Source organism: Fonticula alba (genome assembly GCF_000388065.1).
Source record: "Fonticula alba strain ATCC 38817 unplaced genomic scaffold supercont2.4, whole genome shotgun sequence".
NCBI classification, from domain to species: domain Eukaryota; order Rotosphaerida; family Fonticulaceae; genus Fonticula; species Fonticula alba.
In genome coordinates this window covers 2,759,835-2,778,304 of record NW_009242974.1, presented here as the reverse complement: position 1 = coordinate 2,778,304, position 18,470 = coordinate 2,759,835, and the positions used below count along the sequence as shown (strand labels likewise).

The following is an 18,470-nucleotide window of genomic DNA, read 5'->3' as shown; positions in this document are numbered from 1 at the left end:
CCCCCCCCCCCCCCCCTCGCTCCCCCACCGCTCGAGTCCCTGCCTCCCCTGGGGTCTTTGGTTCCTCGCACATGTGCCCCCGTGCCCGATTCTTACCGCTGCTTCACCCGCCACCCTCCCTAGCATTCTCACGGAGAGCGGAGACACCAGTCCGATCACCTTCTTTCTGGCTCATGCCAGCTTCCGCACCTCGCTGAAGCTCATCCCCGACTCGAACAATGTCAGGATTCAGTGGCGCCCCATGGCTGACGTCAATAAGATGTGCGTGTGCTCCCTTGCCTGGCTGATGGACCCCTTCTCCCTCCCTCTTCCCCTGTCCCCGGTGCTCACCTTCTCCTCCCCTCCTCCTCCTCCCCCTCGCCCTTTGATGTGCGCCCCCCGCGCCTTCTCCGGCCTTCTCAGCATTACATACAGCAATATTCGAACTCTCTTCGGGCAGTTCTGCTCGGAGATGATTGGCAGCCGCCTTCATGAGGGCTATGTTTTCTGTGATTTCAGCCCCGTGCGTGTGTCTCCTGCTGATCATCAGGGTCTTGGGACACTTTCTTTTCTCTGTCCCTCTCCCACTCCCTCCCTCCTACTTACCAACCCCCTGCCCCCCTCCCCTCCCCTTCTTCCCTCCCTTTCCGCCTGTCGTTACTCAGGAGGTTGACCAGCAGATTGCGAGCCGCACATACCGGACCAGCGCCTGTCGAGTGCGTCCTGGGGTTTGCCTGTCATCCTTGCCCCATTTTTCTCCCTCTCTCCCTCTCTCTCCCCCTCTCCCTCTCTCCCCCTCTCCCTCTCTTCCTCTCTCCCCCTCTCCCTCTCTTCCTCTCTATCTCCCTCTTGCTGACCGGCTTCCTCATGGCGACTTCTCCCCTGTTCGCAGAATTTCGATCGCTCCGGCGTGTGTACCCGAGGCCGGACCTGTCCATATGCCCACGGCCCAGGCGAGTTGCGCCCCATGCCACCCGGTCGGGGCCCATCCACCCGTGCCCCCACTCGTCCCCAGTCGAGCGCAGGAGCCAGCCATATGGATCCCTTCGGCTCACACCGGTCGCCCAGCCCCGGCCAGCCGCCCGCCTCCTTCACCCGCGATGGCCGTGACTCCTCTCGGGACTTCCGCGGGAGCGGCGGTAGCATCAGCAGCAGTCACCGGGACTTCCGCAGCGACTTCCGCAGCGACTTCCGCAGTGACTTCCGCACTGGCAGCCGTCCCGAGAGCAGCCGGGACTTCCGTGGTCCCATCGATGGCCGGGACTTCCGGGGTGCCGGCGATGCGCGCGACCCTCGCGGCGCGGTTGATGGCCGGGACTTCCGCAGCAGCGACGTCGGCCGAGACTTCCGCGGCAATGGCATCGACGGGGCCCGGGACTTCCGGAGCAACACCGAGACCAGTCGCGACTATCGGGACTTCCGCCACGATCGCCGGGACCTCCGGCCGGGGCGTGCCTTTTCCTCTGGCCACTCGCCGGCCGACTCGCCACTCAGCTCCAGCAACCATGCCCAATGGCCCTCCCCGGGCGCCCGGTCCTCCACCTCGGCGGCCAGCTCCGTCTCGGGCCCCAGTGTGGCGAAGGGCTCGTCTGCGGCCGCGATGTCCGCCCCGGCCACCCCCGTGGCACCCCCATCGGCCTTTGCCTCGTCCCCGTTGTTCCTGAATCTGTTGCCCACGACTCCCGGGGCCCGGTCCCGCCCGCCTCCCCTCCCGACGTCGGTTCCCCCCGGCAAGACCCCCCCATCGGGATCCCTCCCGGCTGGCAGTGCTTCGGCGCCTCGGCGCCCTGCCTCCGGCACCCCCCTGGCCCCAATGACTGGGGGGTCTTCCACCTCCACTTCCGCTGATGCTGCTCCTTCCCCCGGGAAAGCCCCCACCCAGCTGGAAACCCTCTTCCAATCCTTCAGTCTCGGGGGCACCGGTGCCCCCGCCTCCGGTGCCGGTGCCGGTGCCGGTGCCGGTGCCGGTGCCGGTGCCGGTGCCGGTGCCGGTGCCGGTGCTGGGTCGGCCGCCGCCGCCGCCGGAAACGACGACTCCACCGAGTCCCCTTCCCGGCCCTCGCGCCCTTCGCCAGTGCATGCCTCCCGCCGGCCGGCCACCTCCTTTGCACATTATCTGCTGGACGCGCGGACTCTCGAGTCGCCGAATGCCAACACCCTGTACCGGAACATTGCCGCGGCGCACAGCTCCTTTTCGGCCCTCGGTTCGGGGGCCACCTCTTCGGCCACGGCCCTCGGCTCGCAGGCCGTCCTCCTGGGCGGCCTGATCCAGGCCATTGTCTGGTCCGAACGCCGGAATACCACGGACAAGCCGATCCCCGGCGCCGGGGACATCCTCACTCAACGCCTGGACCTCATCCGGCGCTTCATCAACTCCCCCTCGTTGCAGATCTCCTTCCTGCTTGAGTTGGAGGCCGCCGAGGCGGCGGTCATTCCTCTGCCCCCGGCGGGCGCCTCGCCCGAGGAAGTGGCCGCCTGCCAGCGGAGTGCCGCCTTCGGCCTGTGGTCCGGCTCCAAGGAGATCCTCCTGCTGGCACACCAGCTCTACGATCAGGAGGTGGTCGATGAGCATGCCTTCCACTCGTGGGCCCAGCTGCCACCCATCATTCTTCCTGGCACCCGACCCGGCGCCACCGAGGGCGGTCTTTTCCGCCATGTGCTCCTGCGCTTTGCGGAGTGGCTGCTCATTGCCGACGCCGAAACCACCGACTCCTCCGAGTGAAGCAGGGTGTTGGGGGTTCCTCTTACCCTTTTCCCTTGACCTTACCCTTGATAGATGGGTCTGGTGCTCTCTCTCTCTCTCTCCCTCTCTCTCTCTCTCTCCCTCTCCCTCCCCCTCTCGTGCTCACACATATTCATGCATGCATGGATGTATATATATTTACATGGCCTCCGCATTTGCTCAGCACACTTGTCATCTCCCAATATTCGGGTCTACCACCTCCTCTTCCCCGCCTAGACGGGCCGACTTGGCTGTGCTCCTTCTGCGGGAGGGGGAATGGGAGGGGGCAAGTGGGGGAAGGAAACGGCTCTTGTGTGGTCATGGGGGTTCTATACTTCATGCGCGGGAGGGGGAGGGACGAGCAAACGGAAGGTCCACACTTGCATTTCCCATGGGATTTCGTGGCCCAGCACGAGACGAGGAGGAGCACACGGAAGTGAAGGAGGGGGGGGGGGGCAGCAAAAAAGGCCGACATTCCCGCTTCAAGTGGCACCCCTCTTCTAAGTCCAAATGTCCTGCACGTAACGCTGGCGCCGAGTCCACTGGAGGATGGCCGTGAGATTCTCGGCCACGGAGGCCTCATCTTCCGGCCCCAGCGGCTCCAGGGTCTCCTGGGCCGGGAGACTGTCGGCGAAGGTTCGAACACCGGCAAGCACGCCGGCAAAGGCCCGACGCACGCCGGTTGCCATGGCCGCGGCATCGCTGTGATGGACGGGAAAGATGTCAGCCTAAAAGCGTGCCTCAAAAAGGGGAGCCGGATGGCGGAGTGGGGCAACAAAAGACACCAGGGCAGAAGGAAACACATGGCAGCACGGCCTGGCAGAAGTGGAGGGACAAAGGGGAAGAACAAACCAAGCACGCACCCACAGACGTAGGTCCGCGCGGCGTCCGGGCCGCCATCGTCCGACAGCCCCGCGCCCAGCAGCAGCGGCTGGAGAATGTCAGCATCAAGGCTGATGGCATGGGAAACATGCGCGCCGTATCGAACAAACACCGCCGGATGGGCCAGCAGATGATGCACGGTCCCCAGCAGGGACCCGGCCGGCGCATCGGCCAGGGTCCCGGTCGGTGGGCCGGCCTGGCGCGACACCGACACCGACAGCCGGGTCAACACCCCGGCCTTCAGGGCCTTGAGCAGCACATCCGCCCCGAGGAGGTCCACATCCAGGCCCCGGCAGCCGGCATACATGACAATCGGACCGAAAACCGGCGCCCCATCAGGCCCGGCATTAAGCAACAGGCCGCGCGAGGACAGCGCCGCCATGCGCTCCTGCAAAAAGGCCAGGAAAGGAGCCACCCCGGTGCCCGGGCCGACAAGCACCAGCGGCCGACGCTCCTGCCCGGCCGGAGGCAGGCGGAAGTGCAACGACGGCTGGAGGAAGGCCGCCAGCTCCGGCATCGGCAGCGGCTGCCCATCATGCCCAGCCAGCTGGGACCAATCGCATGAGGCATCCAGCGCCCCGCCGGGGCGAACCTCGGTCCCAAGCTCCGGGCCCTCGACCAGCGAGGCCGGCTGCTCGGCGAAGGGCCCGGCCGCCAGGGCCCCGGGACCCCCGAGCAGCCCCTCCAGCCAAGTGGTGGCCAGGCCAGCGCGCGCGGCTCCAGCCGGTGTCTGATCGCGAAGGACATTGAAAAGAACCCGCACGACGGACCGGTCATTCGGCTCGGCCGACCGGCCAAACCCGGCCACCGAGTAGTACCGCGGCGTCAGCGGCGTGAGGATCTCAAGCAGCCGGGCCAGAGGAGGGCGACACTCCGGCGCCAGGGCCAGCAGATCCAGCACCGTCGGCCGGAAGTCCGCTCGCCAGGCATTATACAGCGCCACCCCGGAGCGGCTGGACAGGAAGAGGAGGATCCGCTGTGAGTAGGACCCGGTGGGGGCCTCGGCCGCCAGCGCCCGGATCGCCGCCTTCGGCGGCATCTCACGCAGCTCCGGCCCGAAGGAAAGCATGTCATGCGCGGTGGCCGGCGAGGGGACATGCGGCAGGGGGTTCTCCGCGGCGGCAAGCTCCTCGGCCGGCGCGGACGCCTGGCTCGGGGCCACCAGCTGGAACTGCTCGCGCGGGTCCACGCCAAGTCGCTGACACAGGGCAAGCACCAGGGACCGATCATTGGGAGCAATGATGCCCATGGCATCGCCCCCGCGCCAGCGGCTCAGGTGGGCATCATTGCCAGTCTCAAGGGCCGGAGCATGGCGCGGCTCGCCGGTGGCCTCGAAGCCGCCAAAACCGTCGCCAATGCGCAAGGCCAGCTCGATGGTCGTCCGCACGGCCCCGGGGGCGGTGGCCACGCGCGCGGCCACAGGGATCATGGTACCGAGCTCCAGATGCCGCCAGCGGATGGGCGCACCATCGGCCGGGGCCCCCCCGGCAATGGTTGGATGCAGTCGAAGGGCGCTCAGCCGTGGGGCCCGGCCAACAGAGATGGCCACCGACCGGGGAACCGCCAAGCGCGGCAAACCCAGCTTGGCAGCCCAAGCATCATGCTCTTGCTCCGTGAGGACCGGGTCCTCCGGGCGTGGGAGCCCCGGCAGGGCCGGATCAATCGGCGGCACAACTGCCACACCCATGGTGCCAGCTGGGATGTCACATGTGAAAGTGCCAGTCATCGGGGCGGCCACAGTGTCAGGGGAAGCCACCTCGGGCGTGGTGACCGCCGCCGCGGAGGCAGCATCAGGCTGAGCAGCAGCCTCGGTCCCGGACTTGAGCTCATCCTCGGACCAGCCGGGGGGCAGGGCCGCGCGCGCGGCTTCCGCCAGCCGCGGCCACATGTTAGCCACCCAGGGGTCCATGACGGTCTCGAGTCTGAGTGAGCAAGAGCGTGATGGGCGTGATGGGCGTGATGGGCGTGATTGCGAGAGTGTGTGTTAGTAGAGAGAAGAAGGGGGAAGAAAGGGGAATGGCAAAGGGACGACATTTTTACATACCCAGTCACCTCATCAGCCAGCCCGATGGGGCAGAGCTCAACCGCACCCAGCCGATCGAGACCCTTCTTGAGCCGGCGCCCACCGCCACAGAAGGAATCATAGTTCGTATCACCCAGACAAAGGAGGCCATAGGTGAGTTGGCTGAAGGCAGCCGGGCCGTGCGTGCGCTTGCGCAGGTTCCGGTAGAAGCGGTTTCCGTTGTCCGGGACCTCGCCGTCGCCGGTTGTCGAGCAGACGATCACCGCCAGATGCCGGCTGGACTCGGCGTTGCTACGGACCTGCAGATGCCCGATGGACACCCGGGCCATGTACGCAGAGAAAGGCCCAGTAAAATGCACGAGCAGAGACAGGGAAGAGGGAGCAGGGTGTCAGCCGGCCGGAAGGAGGAGAGAGAGATATATATAGAGGGGGAGAGAACACAGCCATGAGCGGCCAAGCACGGACCAGGGGAGAATCATCCAGCGAGCTAGTAGTGACCTGGTAGCCGAGGGAGGTAGCCTCGGCAGCGAGACCACGGGCGATGCTTTCGGCGTTGCCAGATTGCGACGCATACCATACATAGAGAGCCGCGTTGGGCGGCGGAGTCCGAGGGTCGGCGGTCATTGGGCCGAGTGGGGAGGGGAGGAGGGCAAAGAGGCGCGCAGAACACTCGGCGAGGGAAAAGGTGAAGGCGGAGAGGAGGGGGTGAGGAGGGGGGGGGGGGGGGGGGGGGATCCGTGACAATGACCCAAGAAGCGGCGGAGTTCAATTATTAAATGGGGGCTGGCGTTCAGGGGGGGGGGGGGGGGGGGGGGGGTGTGTGTCGTCGGTGGTCCGTGACATGGTGAATGCCGTCCCAAATGACAAACTAGCGGCCGCACACAAGGCCATACACACGGCCACACACACACGGCCATACACACGGCCACACACACGGCCACATTCTCGCCCACCCGGGCCCAGAGGCCCAGAGACTGCATGTTTGGCAGAGAAACACATGGTCATCCCCCGAGCGGTGGGCCCTCGTCGTGAGAGTGGCGAGGAGATCGAGCATGCTGCTTCTCCCGAGCCCGAGCCGCGGGCGGGCCTCCTCACCGGGGGGGACGTAAACCCGGCGGACCGGACGCGCGCGTGTGTGTGTGTGTGTGTGTGTGTGCCAAGCACAGGCAAGGGCTCGGGGGACCAGGGGAGAACGGCGCCCAAGTGCCAACCCATTAGATCGTAAACAAGGCGCGTCTTGTGCGTTGGCAGCATCCCACGGTCATGGCGAACAACTGAGACCCCTCCCTAGCTGCTTGGCCTCCCCGGGCGGCGGGGGGGCAGATGCCTGCCTACCCCCTCCCCCCTGGGCGCCAGGATTCTCAAGAGCCGCGGCGACCAGGGGACGTGGGATTCCAGCTGGGCTGCGCCCCAAAAGGGCGGCCGATTTGGGCGTCGGTTTGGTCAGGCATGACGAACACCACACGGGCCGGCGAAGGACCGCCGGTCTCGCCGGCACCGCAAGGGGCATCCCTCACCTCCTCCGCACAGGAGTTTCTGCATTTTCTCGGGAGGGGGGGGACCCCGCGGCAAGGTCCTGCAAATGACCGGCCTTCTGAGAGGCAGCCGAAGCGGCGAGGTGCGAGCCTTATTACATCTGTGGTCGGCGAAGGGGCTGACGGTGCAAGGGGGAAAGTCTTCTGCAAGAGGACTGGCGGCGCACCGACGAGCAGGATGCCGCTTCAAGGTTCTCCTCCCCCCCCCCCCCCCCCTTTCGCCTCCCCATTCCCTGCCCTTTTCTTGCGCCCCCTCCTCCCCCCCATTGGATGATCATGGTTGCCCCTGGTGATGAGGCCCGCCCACCAGCCCTGGAGGACATCCTGGCCTTGCCAGCTGACCAGGCCCACAATGCATATCACCACCTGACGCACTGGCTGCCCGATGGAGGAGCCGACCCGACCGATGCCGAGCTAGATGCCGTCCCCTATGACCTGCAGGATATTTATGCTCCATCTCTCTTCGGCAAGATGCTGGACCTGGCTGCTCCGGTCATCGAAACCGTCCCCCCGGTGAAGAACCGCCTGTCCACCGACAGCAACGTGCGCGCCAAACACACGCTTGTCCTCATTCGCATCCTCTCTGCCTGCATGGGATGCGTCAGCCTGTCAGCCTCCCGCCTGTCCGCACACAGACACTCACCCACATGTGCACGGGGCAATCCACTTGGCCAGCTCTTCCTCCTCCGACAGACCGGCCCACGCGACCCTCCCTCGGCCCTCCCTCTGGTTCTTCCGACGTGCGTTTCAAACGGCGCCCACTCCCTGGGACCACATGCTCCACAAAGGCCTAACTCCTGCGAGTGGACACACACACACACACACACACACACCGCGCCCCTTGCCCCCCTGCTTGTGCATGATGGTGCTACTCATGCAGTCATGCTCAGAAGGCCCTGGCTCAGACACAAGCTGCCAGGGGCCCGCTGGGCCAGCTGCGCGACCTGTTTGCCGATGAGGAAGCCCCTCCTGGGGTCCCATCTGGCGCATCTGAGGGCACTTTTGTCCCGGAAACGTCGGCCATGCTGCGTACTCTATATGCCTCGGGCAAGCTTTCGCCAGTGGACGTGGCCAAGGTTCGTGTGGGAAGGGCATCAGGGGGCGTGGTTCCGGTGCTTTTGTTGAGGGGGAGGCGGGTGGGAGGGCGGGAGTGGCCTCTTTCTAACCTGCTCCTCCCTGTCTGCGCGCCGGCCGGGAATCATAGTCCTTCCTGGCTCGTGCTCAGGGCTCTGCGGGGGAAAACCTCCGTGCCTTCGTGGCCATCAATGAAGCGGACCTGCTGGCCCAGGCCGAGGCATCTGCCAGCCGCTGGCGCGCTGGCAGCCCCCTCTCTCCGCTGGATGGAGTGCCGGTATGCGTGAAGGATGAATTCCGCCAGAGTGCCTATCCCTTGACGACGGGCGGCTCATGCGTCTTGACCGGGGCCCCGGGGGAGTTCGGCCTGCAGGGGGACACCCCAGGCTCGGAGGAGGCAGCATGCGTGGCCCTCCTCCGTCGGGCTGGGGCCCTGCTTGTGGGCAAGACGAACATGCATGAGCTGGGACTGGGCGTGACCGGGACCAACATTCACCACGGGACCCCGGTCAATCCCCGGGCATTGGGCTTCGCAACCGGGGGCTCCTCCTCGGGCACTGCCTCCGCCGTGGCGGCCGGGCTGTGCCCACTCGGAGTCGGAGCCGATGGCGGCGGGTCGGTCCGCATCCCGGCCTCCTTCTGTGGCATTTGGGGCTTGAAGCCGACTTTCGGCCGGGTTTCCGAGGCCGGGGCGGTGCCGCTGGTGTGCTCGGTCGGTCATGCGGGCCCTTTGGCCACGAATGTGGCCGACCTGGCCGCCGGGTACCTGGCCATGGCAGGCCCCGACCCGGCTGGCGTCGATCCGGTGGTGTCTCTGCAGCCGACTCCGCATCTGGCCGGGGTTCGCGCGGCCCTGCGTCTGAAGTCCGACACTCTGGCCGGCAGCCTGGCCGGCGTGCGCATCGGCATCCCGCGGCACTACTTCCGCCATGTGTTTGAGAGTGCCTGTGTTGAGGGTCCTCGCGCCTTCTTGAGGATTTTGCGCGATCGAACTGGCGTTGAGCTGGTTCCGTGCGCCTTGCCCGAGCTCGAGGAGTCCCGTGTGGCACACTTGATCAGCATCACCTCCGAGATGCAGTCCTTCTCGGATGCCTATGGCGGTGGTGCCGCCGCCGCCGGCATGGCCCCCAGCACGCGCATTTGCCTCTCCATGATGGATACGCTGACGCCGTACGTCAAAGCACCCGGACATTCCTCTCTTTGAGGTTTCCTCTCTTGTCTCGCCTTCGGCACCGCTGCTGCTACTGCTGCACTGCCATTGTGTTTGTTGATCATATTGTCCTTGCTGTTGCTGCTGCTGCTGCTGCTGCTGCTGCTGCTGTTGCTGCTGTTGCCGCTGCTGCTGCTGCTGTTGTTGTTGCCACTGCTGCTGCTGCTGTTGTTGTTGCCACTGCTGCTGCTGCTGCTGCTACCATCACTGACCATCCCATCCTCAATCGCCCTTGCAAACAGCACGGATCTTGTGCGGGCCCAGCGTCAGCGCACTCGTGCCATCGAATACCTCCGGCGCATGTTCGACGGTGACCCCACCGGAGCACTCGGCTCGAACCGGTACTCCAGTTCGGAGGATTCCAGCATGCCGGCCCGGCATCGGCCCTTGTCGCTGATTGCCTCCCCGGCCACTGGCATTGCGGCCCCGGACGTTCCTTACTCCATGGTTCCCGGTCGTGGAGATGCCCTGGAGGCCACGCCGCTCAGTCGGATCATGCGCTTCTCCTCCCTCGCCAATCTGACCGGCGTGCCGTCAATTGTGGTCCCGGTCGGGGTTGATCGTCAGGGACGGCCCTTGGGCCTGCAGTTGGCTGGGCGCTGGTGGGATGAGCATCTTCTCCTGCGCGTGGCGGCCGTTTGCGAGGCGCTCCTGCGGGATATCGGTCCGGCCCGGGATCTCCTCCCTGGCGAGGCGGACCCCCTGCCGGAGGAGGGCCCCCAAGTGCCGCTCAAGAATGGCGCCCCCCTTCCGGAGGGTGGCTCTGGCTGCCGTGTGGGCATGCAAGCCACCCCGGAGGTGTATCTGCCGCACTTTTCTCGGGCCTGACATCATTCCATCTTCTTCCCCCCTGCCCCGTTCTTCTCCCGTCCCTTTGCCTCCCCTCTCCCTCCCCCTCTTTTGCTCCTCCTTTGCTCCTCTTTCTTCCCGGCTGCGGCGGTAGGGCCCTGCATCCCCGATTCCCGCCCCTCCAACACGTTGGACGAACGGCGGACAGAGCACCACCAATGACCCCCCACATCTGGGCATCTCACATCTACCCTGTATTATTCCCATGTTTGAATCGCTGGATTGGATGGGCGGCGGGAGAGGGGGGGGGGGGGGGAGGGAGGGGAGAAAGAGTGGCATATGCGGCGACCAAGCGCTCGCTGAGCGGCGTCGAAAACACCCCTGGGCTCCGGGCGTACCGCGGCCCATACCATATGGAGCATGGAATTCAGCTGCTGTGGATCTTGCCCGTGGCATGGCCGCCTCGGGCGGCCAGGCGCCCGGCCAGGTGGATGGAAACACGGGCCAGGATTTGGGAAAAGTAAATCAGCCCCCCGCCGATGGCCATCAGCCGCACAAGCAGCCGAAGAGGCCCATCCAGGAGCGACGCGGTCAGGCGCTCGCCCACCGACGTGGACATCCCCCACAGGTTGTCCATGAGTCGGGCAGCCTCGCGGGAGGCATCAAAATTGCCCCCCTCGCGAAGATTGCTGCCGCTGCCACCGGCACCGCTGCTGAATAGCCCGCTAATCCAGGAGTCAGCCATGGACCGAGCGTACTGGTCGGAGATCATCACTCGAAGCGGCTCGGAATTGATGGACAACACGATGCCTGATAGGGATGGATGCCAACAGAAGTGCGTGTCAGTGGCGGCGGCTCATGCGATTAACCTTTCCATGCCTGGTGGAGGCCATGCACGTATGGCCGCCCGGGGACCCCTGGGGGTGGGGGGGGGGAGATGGGGCGAAAGAGAAAGCGGGCAAGTTCGGCTTGTCCCTGTGTGTCTTTATGTGTGCGGACTCTCGAAAGATCCATCTGCCTACCTGCGAAGCCGGTGTTGCCGGAATGCACATCCACCGGCCGGTGGAAAAGGTTGAAAGCAAATTGCGCCGACTGGACCATGGATGTCGGCCGGCCCTGGCTGGCGGCCGCGGCGAAGGGCCACACTTCTTCCGGGGAGAAGGTCAGACGACCAGTCCGGTCCCAGTACAGGGTGGGCACCACGTCCAGGAAGTACCGGTACATGTACTGGGCTGCGGATGGGGAGTTCCATTCGGGCGAGAGGCCACACGAAGGTCAGATCATGCCTCGGCGGAAGGGGCGCCCTACTTTCCCCTAGGGGAGGGGGCCGGGGGGACGGGAAGCTGGAACATACACTTCGGCGGGGTGGCCATCAGGCCATCCAGCTGGGCTTCGAGGTCCGGGAAGCGCGGGCCAAAAGCGAGGGCGTTAAACCGGTGGGTCATGTTCACCGGGCTGGCCGCCATGTGGCGCTGCGTGGCCTCTGCCAGGGGCTCCTCATTGGCCATGGATGCTTGGGGAATCGGCCGGTTGGCGGCCGGCCCGCCGTGCCCATGACCGCGGTGTCCCCTGCTTGCGGCCTCCGCATTGTCGCCCTCCTCCCGGCGGGAGTGTCGCCGCTCGGCCTTGGGAGCATGGCCATGATCGTGGCCATGATCCTGACCGTGCCCGTGGCCATGATCGTGCCCGTGGCCATGCCCGTGCCGGGCCCGGTTCCGACCGATGTGCAGATCCCCCATACCCATCATCGGGGCCATGTGGCCCCCATGGTCGTCGCCTCGGTCATGCCCCTGGCCTTGGGCCTGGGTGTGCTTGATGCCATAGAGCGAGGCCAGGTCGTCCATATGGTGCCCATCATGGTAGCTCCGATCGAGGATGGCCTTGCTCGTGAAGATAAGCTGAGCCCGAGGCTGCTTGGCACCAGGTGGCCCATGTGTCAGACGTCAAGGACGGTGTCAGCATTGAGGACGCATGGGGGGCCACCGACCGCCCCGAACGGGGGATCGCGCATCAAAGCTGCTCGGGCACCTTCTTGATGAATGTCTTCCCTCGAATGCGACAACCGCTGGTCGGCGCTGCCTGGAAAGAAACCACACTCCCGGACAGGTCACTGCCCTGCAGTGTGGCAGGCCGGGAGAAGTCGGCCGTCCGGGACTCGGGCGAAATGAAGATCTCCCCCGAGTGAGGGGCCAGGAAGGAGCCCTAATGGGGAGAAGGATCATGAGAATGCGCCCCGCGAGGCAGGAGCATGTGTTGACCTCGGCGCAGCCCAACACCCACGACGGGATGGTGGAAAAGGCAAGATGCGCGCACCGACTCCATATTGAACCGCCCGCTGATGTCCGTTGTCTCGCCGGTGATGTCTTGCGTCAATACGCCGACATCTTTTGTGTGCGCGAGTGAAAGAGGGAGCGAGAGCGAGAGAGAGAGAGAGAGAGAGAGAGGGTTACAGCGTCAGTTGCTACCCAAGGATGGACCCCTGAGCCTGCCGATGTATGGCTTGCCACCAAAGCGCACCTTGACAAGCGATGCCCATCCACAAGTCGATTGTCAAAGGCAGGTCCTTGTGCGTCGAGGTGTCGATCGAGTAGGAGTATGTTCGAATGACGCGGCCATACTCGTTCCACTCGTAGAGCCCCACCAGGACCAGGCACAAAAGCAGCCCGGCCGACACTGTGTACCGAGGAAGCGCGGTGAGTCAGGAGTGTGTCAGCCCTCCCCGAAGCCGGCCCGCCCGCCCGCCCGACACGTACCGAGTCCACTGGCGCGCGAGGTTTCTTGCACCGACGGGTCAGCCTTCGGGAAGGCGTCGAAATTGCGCAGGGCCCGGCGCTCACTGCCGGACACGGCCGGTGGCAAGGGCATGCCAGCGGGCCCGCGCCGGCGTCGGACTTGGTCCCGCTGCCGCCACTCATCCTGCACTCGACTGGCGTCCCAAGGGAGAATCGGGATGTCGGCCGGGGTGCTGGGGGCCGTGGTCATCATTGGGGAGCTCGTGTGAATGGCCGAGCTCCCACTCTGGAGCAGGGCACTACCGGTCAAGTCTCCATGCCCGAAGTCGATGCCCACCGTCAATGCGGGGCGGTTTGCATCGGGCTGGGCTGCTGCCCCGACGGAGCTCGCCTCGCTGGACACCAGCGAATCCAATGAGATCCCGGGGATCGAATGAGCATGGGACTCGAGATCAGCCATGTCCGATTACTTGTTGCTTGGTTTGCGTCGAGAGCAAGAAGTGATGTCAAGATATCAAAAGGGAAGGCATAAGCTGGCTTCCATAAAAGGGGGAGAAAGAAGGGGGGGGGGGGGGGGGCTAGTGGCGGCCGCTTGCCAGGCTGCCAGGCAGGTGTCTCTTCTGCCTGGACGCCACGCTGGGGCCCGGGCACCGTTTTACACGCGCGAGGGCGAGTCGGAGATATCCACCTGGGGTTAAGAGACTCCCCCGGTTCTTCCCCTCCCGGAGGGGTTTGGCGAGTTCGCACGGACGGAGGGGCGACCCAGAATCCCCCCCCCCCGCCCGCCCGCCCGCCCGCCTGACGCCCAAGAAGTGTCCTCGGTCGAACTCGATCGAGTGTTGTGGGGTAGCCTTTGCGGCCAGTGTCTCGCACGTGATTGCGTCCCGTGGCGCCGAGGAGGCCGCCCCTCATTCTCCCGCACCCACATGCGTATGCACACTGCCCGGCCGGGACTTCCAGCACGCATGTGCGTTTGTGTCTGCCAGTCCCCTGGCCCCTCCCCGGGGGGGGGGCTGACTGAGACTCCGACAAGGGGGCCCCAGTGGCAAATAAAGAAGGAAAGGATGCTCCGTCCGCTGGTCCTCCTTGGGCCTCCAGTGGGAGCACTGTCTCCGAAGGAAACGCGTGTGTTTTCGGGTGCTCTCCCGTCCTCAGCCCCCCCCCCCCCTGCAGGGAATGCGCAATCCACCCTCCCATCAGCCCCGGTAGACTGTATCCCTTATCGGCCGCCAGTCTCCAAGTCAGCCACACCCGCCCAACCAATCCGCTTCGCGCGCGCACACACACTCTCCTCCCCCCCCCCTCTCTTCCCTCCCCTCTCCCCTCCTCCCCCTTTGCCCTTTTCAACCCCAGCAACATGAGCACGGACACCAACATCTGGCTTCTCATCTCCGACGGCATGACCGACGAGGCCCTGGCCATGATCGACAGTGGCGCGGTCTCCGTCGACGAGAAGGACGACTACGGTTACACTCCGCTGTGCGCAGATCCCCACCCCATGACACCCCCGCTGTCCCCATTGCCAGGCCCATCTCACCACCATCGCCACGGCTCCCTGCTGAAGCATGGCCGCGGTCTCCTACAACAACATCGCCCTTTGCCGGCGGCTGCTGGAACTCGGCGCCAATTTGGAGGCGCGCGACCAGCGTGGTGCCACCCCCCTGCACTACGCCGAGTGCCTGGAGGCTTTCGAGTTCCTTAAGGCCGCTGGTGCCGACCTTACTGCCGTTGACTCGGCCGGCCAGTCGGTACGTGGCCCCACGCACATGCCGCTCCATGGCTGCTTCTCCCCCCCCTCCCACCGCCTTCTCACACACATGTGCACATCTTGAAGCCCATCGAATCGTACATCTTCACCGAAGACCTGGACTTTGTGGCAGATCTCCTGCTGGCTGGGCACTTCACCAAGGACCAGTTCACCCTGAGTCAGGATGTGTATGACGAGCTGGCCCGTCTGCTGCCCGAGGACAAGCTGGCCGACCTGCTGCCCGAGCCGCTGGACACCATGAGCCCGGAGATGACCGAGCTGCTGGAGCAGTTCCGCGCCAGCATGCCCGAGGGTGCCGACATGAACCAGGTCATGGCGGCCCTGTCCCAGATCCTGCAAAATGCCACCATCCTCGGGGAAGGCGATGAGGATGAGGATGGCGAGACTGGCGAGACTGGCGAGTCCACTGCCGAAGAGGCTGATGACAGTGGCGATGTCTGATGCCGGCGACCGGGCCACATGCCCTTGTGCTTTTGTCGCCCCAGGCTCTCGGGAAAAGAAGAAAATATACTGTTTCATGCCAAAGGCTCGGCAGGCGAGGTCGCCCTGCCTTTGTTTTTTTGTTTTTTTTCCCTTCCCTCTCTCCCCCCCCCTCCCACACACACACACACACACACTCACACACACGCGCGCGCGCACCTTCCCTCCCATAGCAGGAGGGAGCGGATGTCTCCACTGTCGTCATCGGCGGATCGGGGGCCCTACTGCTGATAACCGGGGGGGGAAATGACAAGAGAGTGACCACATTCCCCCGGGGGAGGACAGCCACGCGCCCGGTGGGATTTGACTGTCTTTGGCCGTCCAGGCTCGAGCATCAGGGGAACACCACAACGTGAGGAAAAGAGAGAGAAAGACATGGAAGCACACGAGAACCACATGAAAGCACAAGAGAATCCTGCGACAGCCAAATGACGGAGAAAGAGAGGGAGTCTATTTTCCGGTGAGGAATGATAGGAGGAAGAAGACCACAAGGACAAGAACCCCTGATACGTGCATGGTAGAAGGGGGCTAGGCAGCAATACACAAGGAGAAAAGAGAGAGAGAGTCTTGGAGGAGAGGGAGGAGGCAGGCCCCCGCCCCGTGGCTGTCGCTCGAGGGAGAGAAAGACAGGGAGGGAGGGAGGGAGGGGAAAAGAGGGAAACGGCGCAACAGAGGGCCCTCCTGCTGGCGCGTGACAGAAGAGAGACATAGTGGCGGGAGGAGCGAGGACTCCGATGCACGCGCCGCGCCAGGGAAAACTCAAGGACATGAAGAGGGCCAAAAGAGACCCGGCGCCCGGCGTCCGGCACATTGGCCGACGGGCGGGTGGGGCTGTGGCAGCATCTAAAGACGGAGGGTAATAAAAAAAAAAAGGCAGCTACGCGGACAACAAGCCGACCGGGGGCCGGAGGGAGGCGCGCGGTGCGCGCGAAGGAGGGAGCGCAATCGCCCGCCCACCTCCCCCTCATGCCTGGGCCAATGGCCGAGTTTCCTCGCATTAGCCCCAGATGGCGATGACAGACATGGCCGCCACACCGACGATGGCGCCGAGGCCGAGAACCACGCGCAGGACGGGCCGCTGGAAGTACTCCGGCAGGGCCAGCTCCTCGGTGAGCAGATGGACGAAGCCCACATACAACAGGATACCGGCCGACACCGACTGGAAGATGACATTCAGCAGGGCAAACACATAGCCGGTGCCCACGGTGTAGTAGAGGACCATGCCGATGCCGATGCCCACCGGAGTGCTCAGAGAGAAGAAGGCATTCAGATAGATGGACATCCGGCGGCTGACCTGGGTGCGGACCATGCGCGCACCGAGGGCCATCCCCTCGAAGTACTGGTGGGCCACAATGGCCAGGAAGAGCCCCATGCTGTTGGACAGACCGAGAGCCAATCCAACGAAGACCGAATGCAGGCACAGGCCAATCAGCATGACCCACATGCCGGTGATCTCCATGCGAGCCCGGGTGGCGGCATCCATGGCATGGCCATGCGAGTGCGAATGCCCATGCGAATGCGAGTGACCATGGTGGTCTCCATGCGAATGGTACCCGAGGGTATCATGGTGGAAGCCGTGCGAGTGATCATGATGATGGTGGCCACCATGCGAGTGGTCCGCGTGGAGATCGTGATGGTCGCCCTTCTCCAGGTCGTGCTCCTTGCCACTGGTGGCCAGCGACCCGGGCGAGTCGGCCTCCATGGCCATCAGGGACTTCTCCTTGATGGAGATGGCGGCCGTGGCGCTGGCCGGCGAGGCCAGAGACGACACCGAAGCATGCAGGACCACCGGAGCCGGGGCCATCGTCACCCCGACATCCTCGATCTCATCACAAGAAGAGTCATCACACTCAACCGGCTCGCAGGAAGAGTCGCAATCGACCGGCTCGCAGGAGGACACACAGTCATCGGCGACCTCGTCGCACGAGGGAGAGCAGTCAAGCTCGGCGACCGCCGCACCCTCCGGGTCCGGGCAGGCAGGACCGGCATCGCAGGCGGGCGTCGGATCGGGCTTGGGCAGGATCGGCTCCAGGACAATGGCCTCGGGCTCGGAAACGGGGACCACCGCTGGCAAGCTCAGATCATGGTGGTCGTGGGCACTGGCGCCGAAGATGCCGGAGTGCATGAAGAGCTCCTCCACCACCAGCGTGGCCAGGGCACCGAGCATCGTAATGAAGAAGACCCAGCTGAAGCCGTGGTTGTGGCCCTCATGCGGATCGGCGGCTTCCGGCCCGGAAGCCGCATGCGCCTGAAGCGAGTGGCTGTGCCCGTGGCTATCATCCTCATGGCCATGATCAAAGACCTCCTCACCGAATTCCAGGGCCTCCGGCAGCGAGTGCATCAGAGCCACGGCGATGACCACACCGGCACTGATGCCCTGGACAAACTTCAGGAAGGGGCTGCGATTGAGGCCGACCGTGGTGGTCTCGCCCTTGGCCCGGCGGCGGAGGTACGACATGATCAAGAAGGGGGTCATGGTGCCGAGCAGGCCCAGCAGGAAGATCAGCGGGATGCCGATGATCGAGTAAATGGGGACCGAAGGCTCATCATGATGGCCAAGACTGTGATCCGAGTGACTGCCATGGCTGTGGCTGTGATCCGAGTGGCTGTCATGGCTGTGGCTGTGATCCGAGTGGCTGTCATGGCTGTGGCTGTGATCCGAGTGGCTGCCATGGCTGGCCGATGTGGACATCGAAGCGAGCATCGAGCTCGCGAGGATACCGAAAAGCATGTTGTCTGTGCCGGCGAGGGAGGGGGAAAAGAGAGGGGAGAGGGGTTAGCCAAGAGCGGCACGAAGATGGAGGAGCAGGCCAAAACACCGGGCGGGGTGGGGGGGGGGGAGCAGGGGGGCGGGGCAAGGAGGGGGAGCCGGAGAGGGAGATGGTGGTAACGAACCAGGGGATGACCGAGAAAGAGAGATAACTCAGTGAGGAGAAAGGGAGTCCGTGGGGGAGGCCAAGAAGGAGGGAGAGGGAGAGGGAGAGAGAGAATAGGGGGGCTCTTGAGCCAACGAGGTGCTTTTCAGGTCGGTAGAGAAGCGGGAAGACGCGAGTGTCTCGAAGCCAGTGGTCTACTACGTGCGCATGTATGTCTAAATGTCAGGCAGGGGGATGCGGGAGGAAGGGGGTGGAGGATGGGTGGTGGATGGCTGCTTTCCATGGCCCTGCCAATGGGCATATTTATATCTCGGCCCCTGAGGCGCACCGGCTCCGGGGCCTGCTCCGCCCTTCGTCCAGCCTCTTCCTCAGCTCACGCGGGTACACCCCGCACACACAA

The 18,470-nt window shown here is 64.8% G+C and overlaps 6 protein-coding genes across 6 annotated transcripts in view; 3 read left to right on the top strand and 3 right to left on the bottom strand.

The window, feature by feature from the left end:
• The window catches only part of H696_03157 (hypothetical protein), a 3,406-nt gene extending 615 nt beyond the window's left edge, over positions 1-2,791 (top strand). The window contains exons 3-6 of the mRNA XM_009497047.1: positions 124-261; positions 403-502; positions 645-695; positions 872-2,791. Coding sequence (XP_009495322.1) covers positions 124-261; positions 403-502; positions 645-695; positions 872-2,701 — 2,119 coding nt within the window. The 3' untranslated portion in view covers positions 2,702-2,791. The remainder of the gene's footprint in view (positions 1-123; positions 262-402; positions 503-644; positions 696-871) is intronic.
• H696_03156 (hypothetical protein) lies at positions 2,787-6,318 on the bottom strand. The gene is made up of 4 exons (XM_009497046.1): positions 6,072-6,318; positions 5,628-5,905; positions 3,565-5,505; positions 2,787-3,403 (listed from the first exon to the last, which is right to left on the bottom strand). The coding sequence occupies exons 1-4, from the start codon at positions 6,228-6,230 to the stop codon at positions 3,202-3,204; spliced, it is 2,580 nt and encodes an 859-aa protein (XP_009495321.1). The 5' UTR covers positions 6,231-6,318; the 3' UTR covers positions 2,787-3,201.
• Positions 6,319-7,399: 1,081 nt separating this feature from the next.
• H696_03155 (hypothetical protein) lies at positions 7,400-10,480 on the top strand. The gene is made up of 5 exons (XM_009497045.1): positions 7,400-7,684; positions 7,817-7,881; positions 8,022-8,217; positions 8,346-9,385; positions 9,668-10,480. The coding sequence occupies exons 1-5, from the start codon at positions 7,412-7,414 to the stop codon at positions 10,251-10,253; spliced, it is 2,160 nt and encodes a 719-aa protein (XP_009495320.1). The 5' UTR covers positions 7,400-7,411; the 3' UTR covers positions 10,254-10,480.
• A 161-nt stretch (positions 10,481-10,641) lies between these two features.
• On the bottom strand, positions 10,642-13,406 carry H696_03154 (hypothetical protein; the record flags this gene model as incomplete). Its single annotated transcript, XM_009497044.1, has 7 exons — positions 10,642-11,024; positions 11,237-11,446; positions 11,569-12,124; positions 12,243-12,416; positions 12,528-12,598; positions 12,732-12,887; positions 12,968-13,406. The coding sequence occupies 7 exons, from the start codon at positions 13,404-13,406 to the stop codon at positions 10,642-10,644; spliced, it is 1,989 nt and encodes a 662-aa protein (XP_009495319.1).
• A 717-nt stretch (positions 13,407-14,123) lies between these two features.
• On the top strand, positions 14,124-15,239 carry H696_03153 (hypothetical protein). Its single transcript, XM_009497043.1, has 3 exons — positions 14,124-14,425; positions 14,511-14,694; positions 14,781-15,239. Exons 1-3 carry the CDS (start codon positions 14,304-14,306, stop codon positions 15,153-15,155), a joined length of 681 nt encoding a protein of 226 aa, XP_009495318.1. The 5' UTR covers positions 14,124-14,303; the 3' UTR covers positions 15,156-15,239.
• A 384-nt stretch (positions 15,240-15,623) lies between these two features.
• Positions 15,624-18,157, bottom strand: H696_03152 (hypothetical protein). Its single transcript, XM_009497042.1, has 2 exons — positions 18,090-18,157; positions 15,624-17,930 (listed from the first exon to the last, which is right to left on the bottom strand). The coding sequence occupies exon 2, from the start codon at positions 17,923-17,925 to the stop codon at positions 16,192-16,194; it is 1,734 nt and encodes a 577-aa protein (XP_009495317.1). The 5' UTR covers positions 17,926-17,930; positions 18,090-18,157; the 3' UTR covers positions 15,624-16,191.
• Between the last annotated feature and the right edge of the window lie 313 nt (positions 18,158-18,470).

Coding starts and splice junctions, on each gene's coding strand:
- H696_03155 (XM_009497045.1), top strand. CDS start 7,412: ATGATCATGGTTGCCCCTGGTGATGAGGCCCGCCCACCAGCCCTGGAG. Junction 7,685..7,816: donor GCCTGTCCACCGACAGCAAC/GTGCGCGCCAAA, acceptor CCACTTGGCCAG/CTCTTCCTCCTCCGACAGAC. Junction 7,882..8,021: donor CTCCCTCTGGTTCTTCCGAC/GTGCGTTTCAAA, acceptor CTACTCATGCAG/TCATGCTCAGAAGGCCCTGG.
- H696_03152 (XM_009497042.1), bottom strand. CDS start 17,925: ATGCTTTTCGGTATCCTCGCGAGCTCGATGCTCGCTTCGATGTCCACA.
- H696_03153 (XM_009497043.1), top strand. CDS start 14,304: ATGAGCACGGACACCAACATCTGGCTTCTCATCTCCGACGGCATGACC. Junction 14,426..14,510: donor GACTACGGTTACACTCCGCT/GTGCGCAGATCC, acceptor TCCCTGCTGAAG/CATGGCCGCGGTCTCCTACA. Junction 14,695..14,780: donor TTGACTCGGCCGGCCAGTCG/GTACGTGGCCCC, acceptor CACATCTTGAAG/CCCATCGAATCGTACATCTT.
- H696_03156 (XM_009497046.1), bottom strand. CDS start 6,230: ATGACCGCCGACCCTCGGACTCCGCCGCCCAACGCGGCTCTCTATGTA. Junction 5,906..6,071: donor CGCTGGATGATTCTCCCCTG/GTCCGTGCTTGG, acceptor GGGCATCTGCAG/GTCCGTAGCAACGCCGAGTC. Junction 3,404..3,564: donor GCGCGGACCTACGTCTGTGG/GTGCGTGCTTGG, acceptor CGTCCATCACAG/CGATGCCGCGGCCATGGCAA.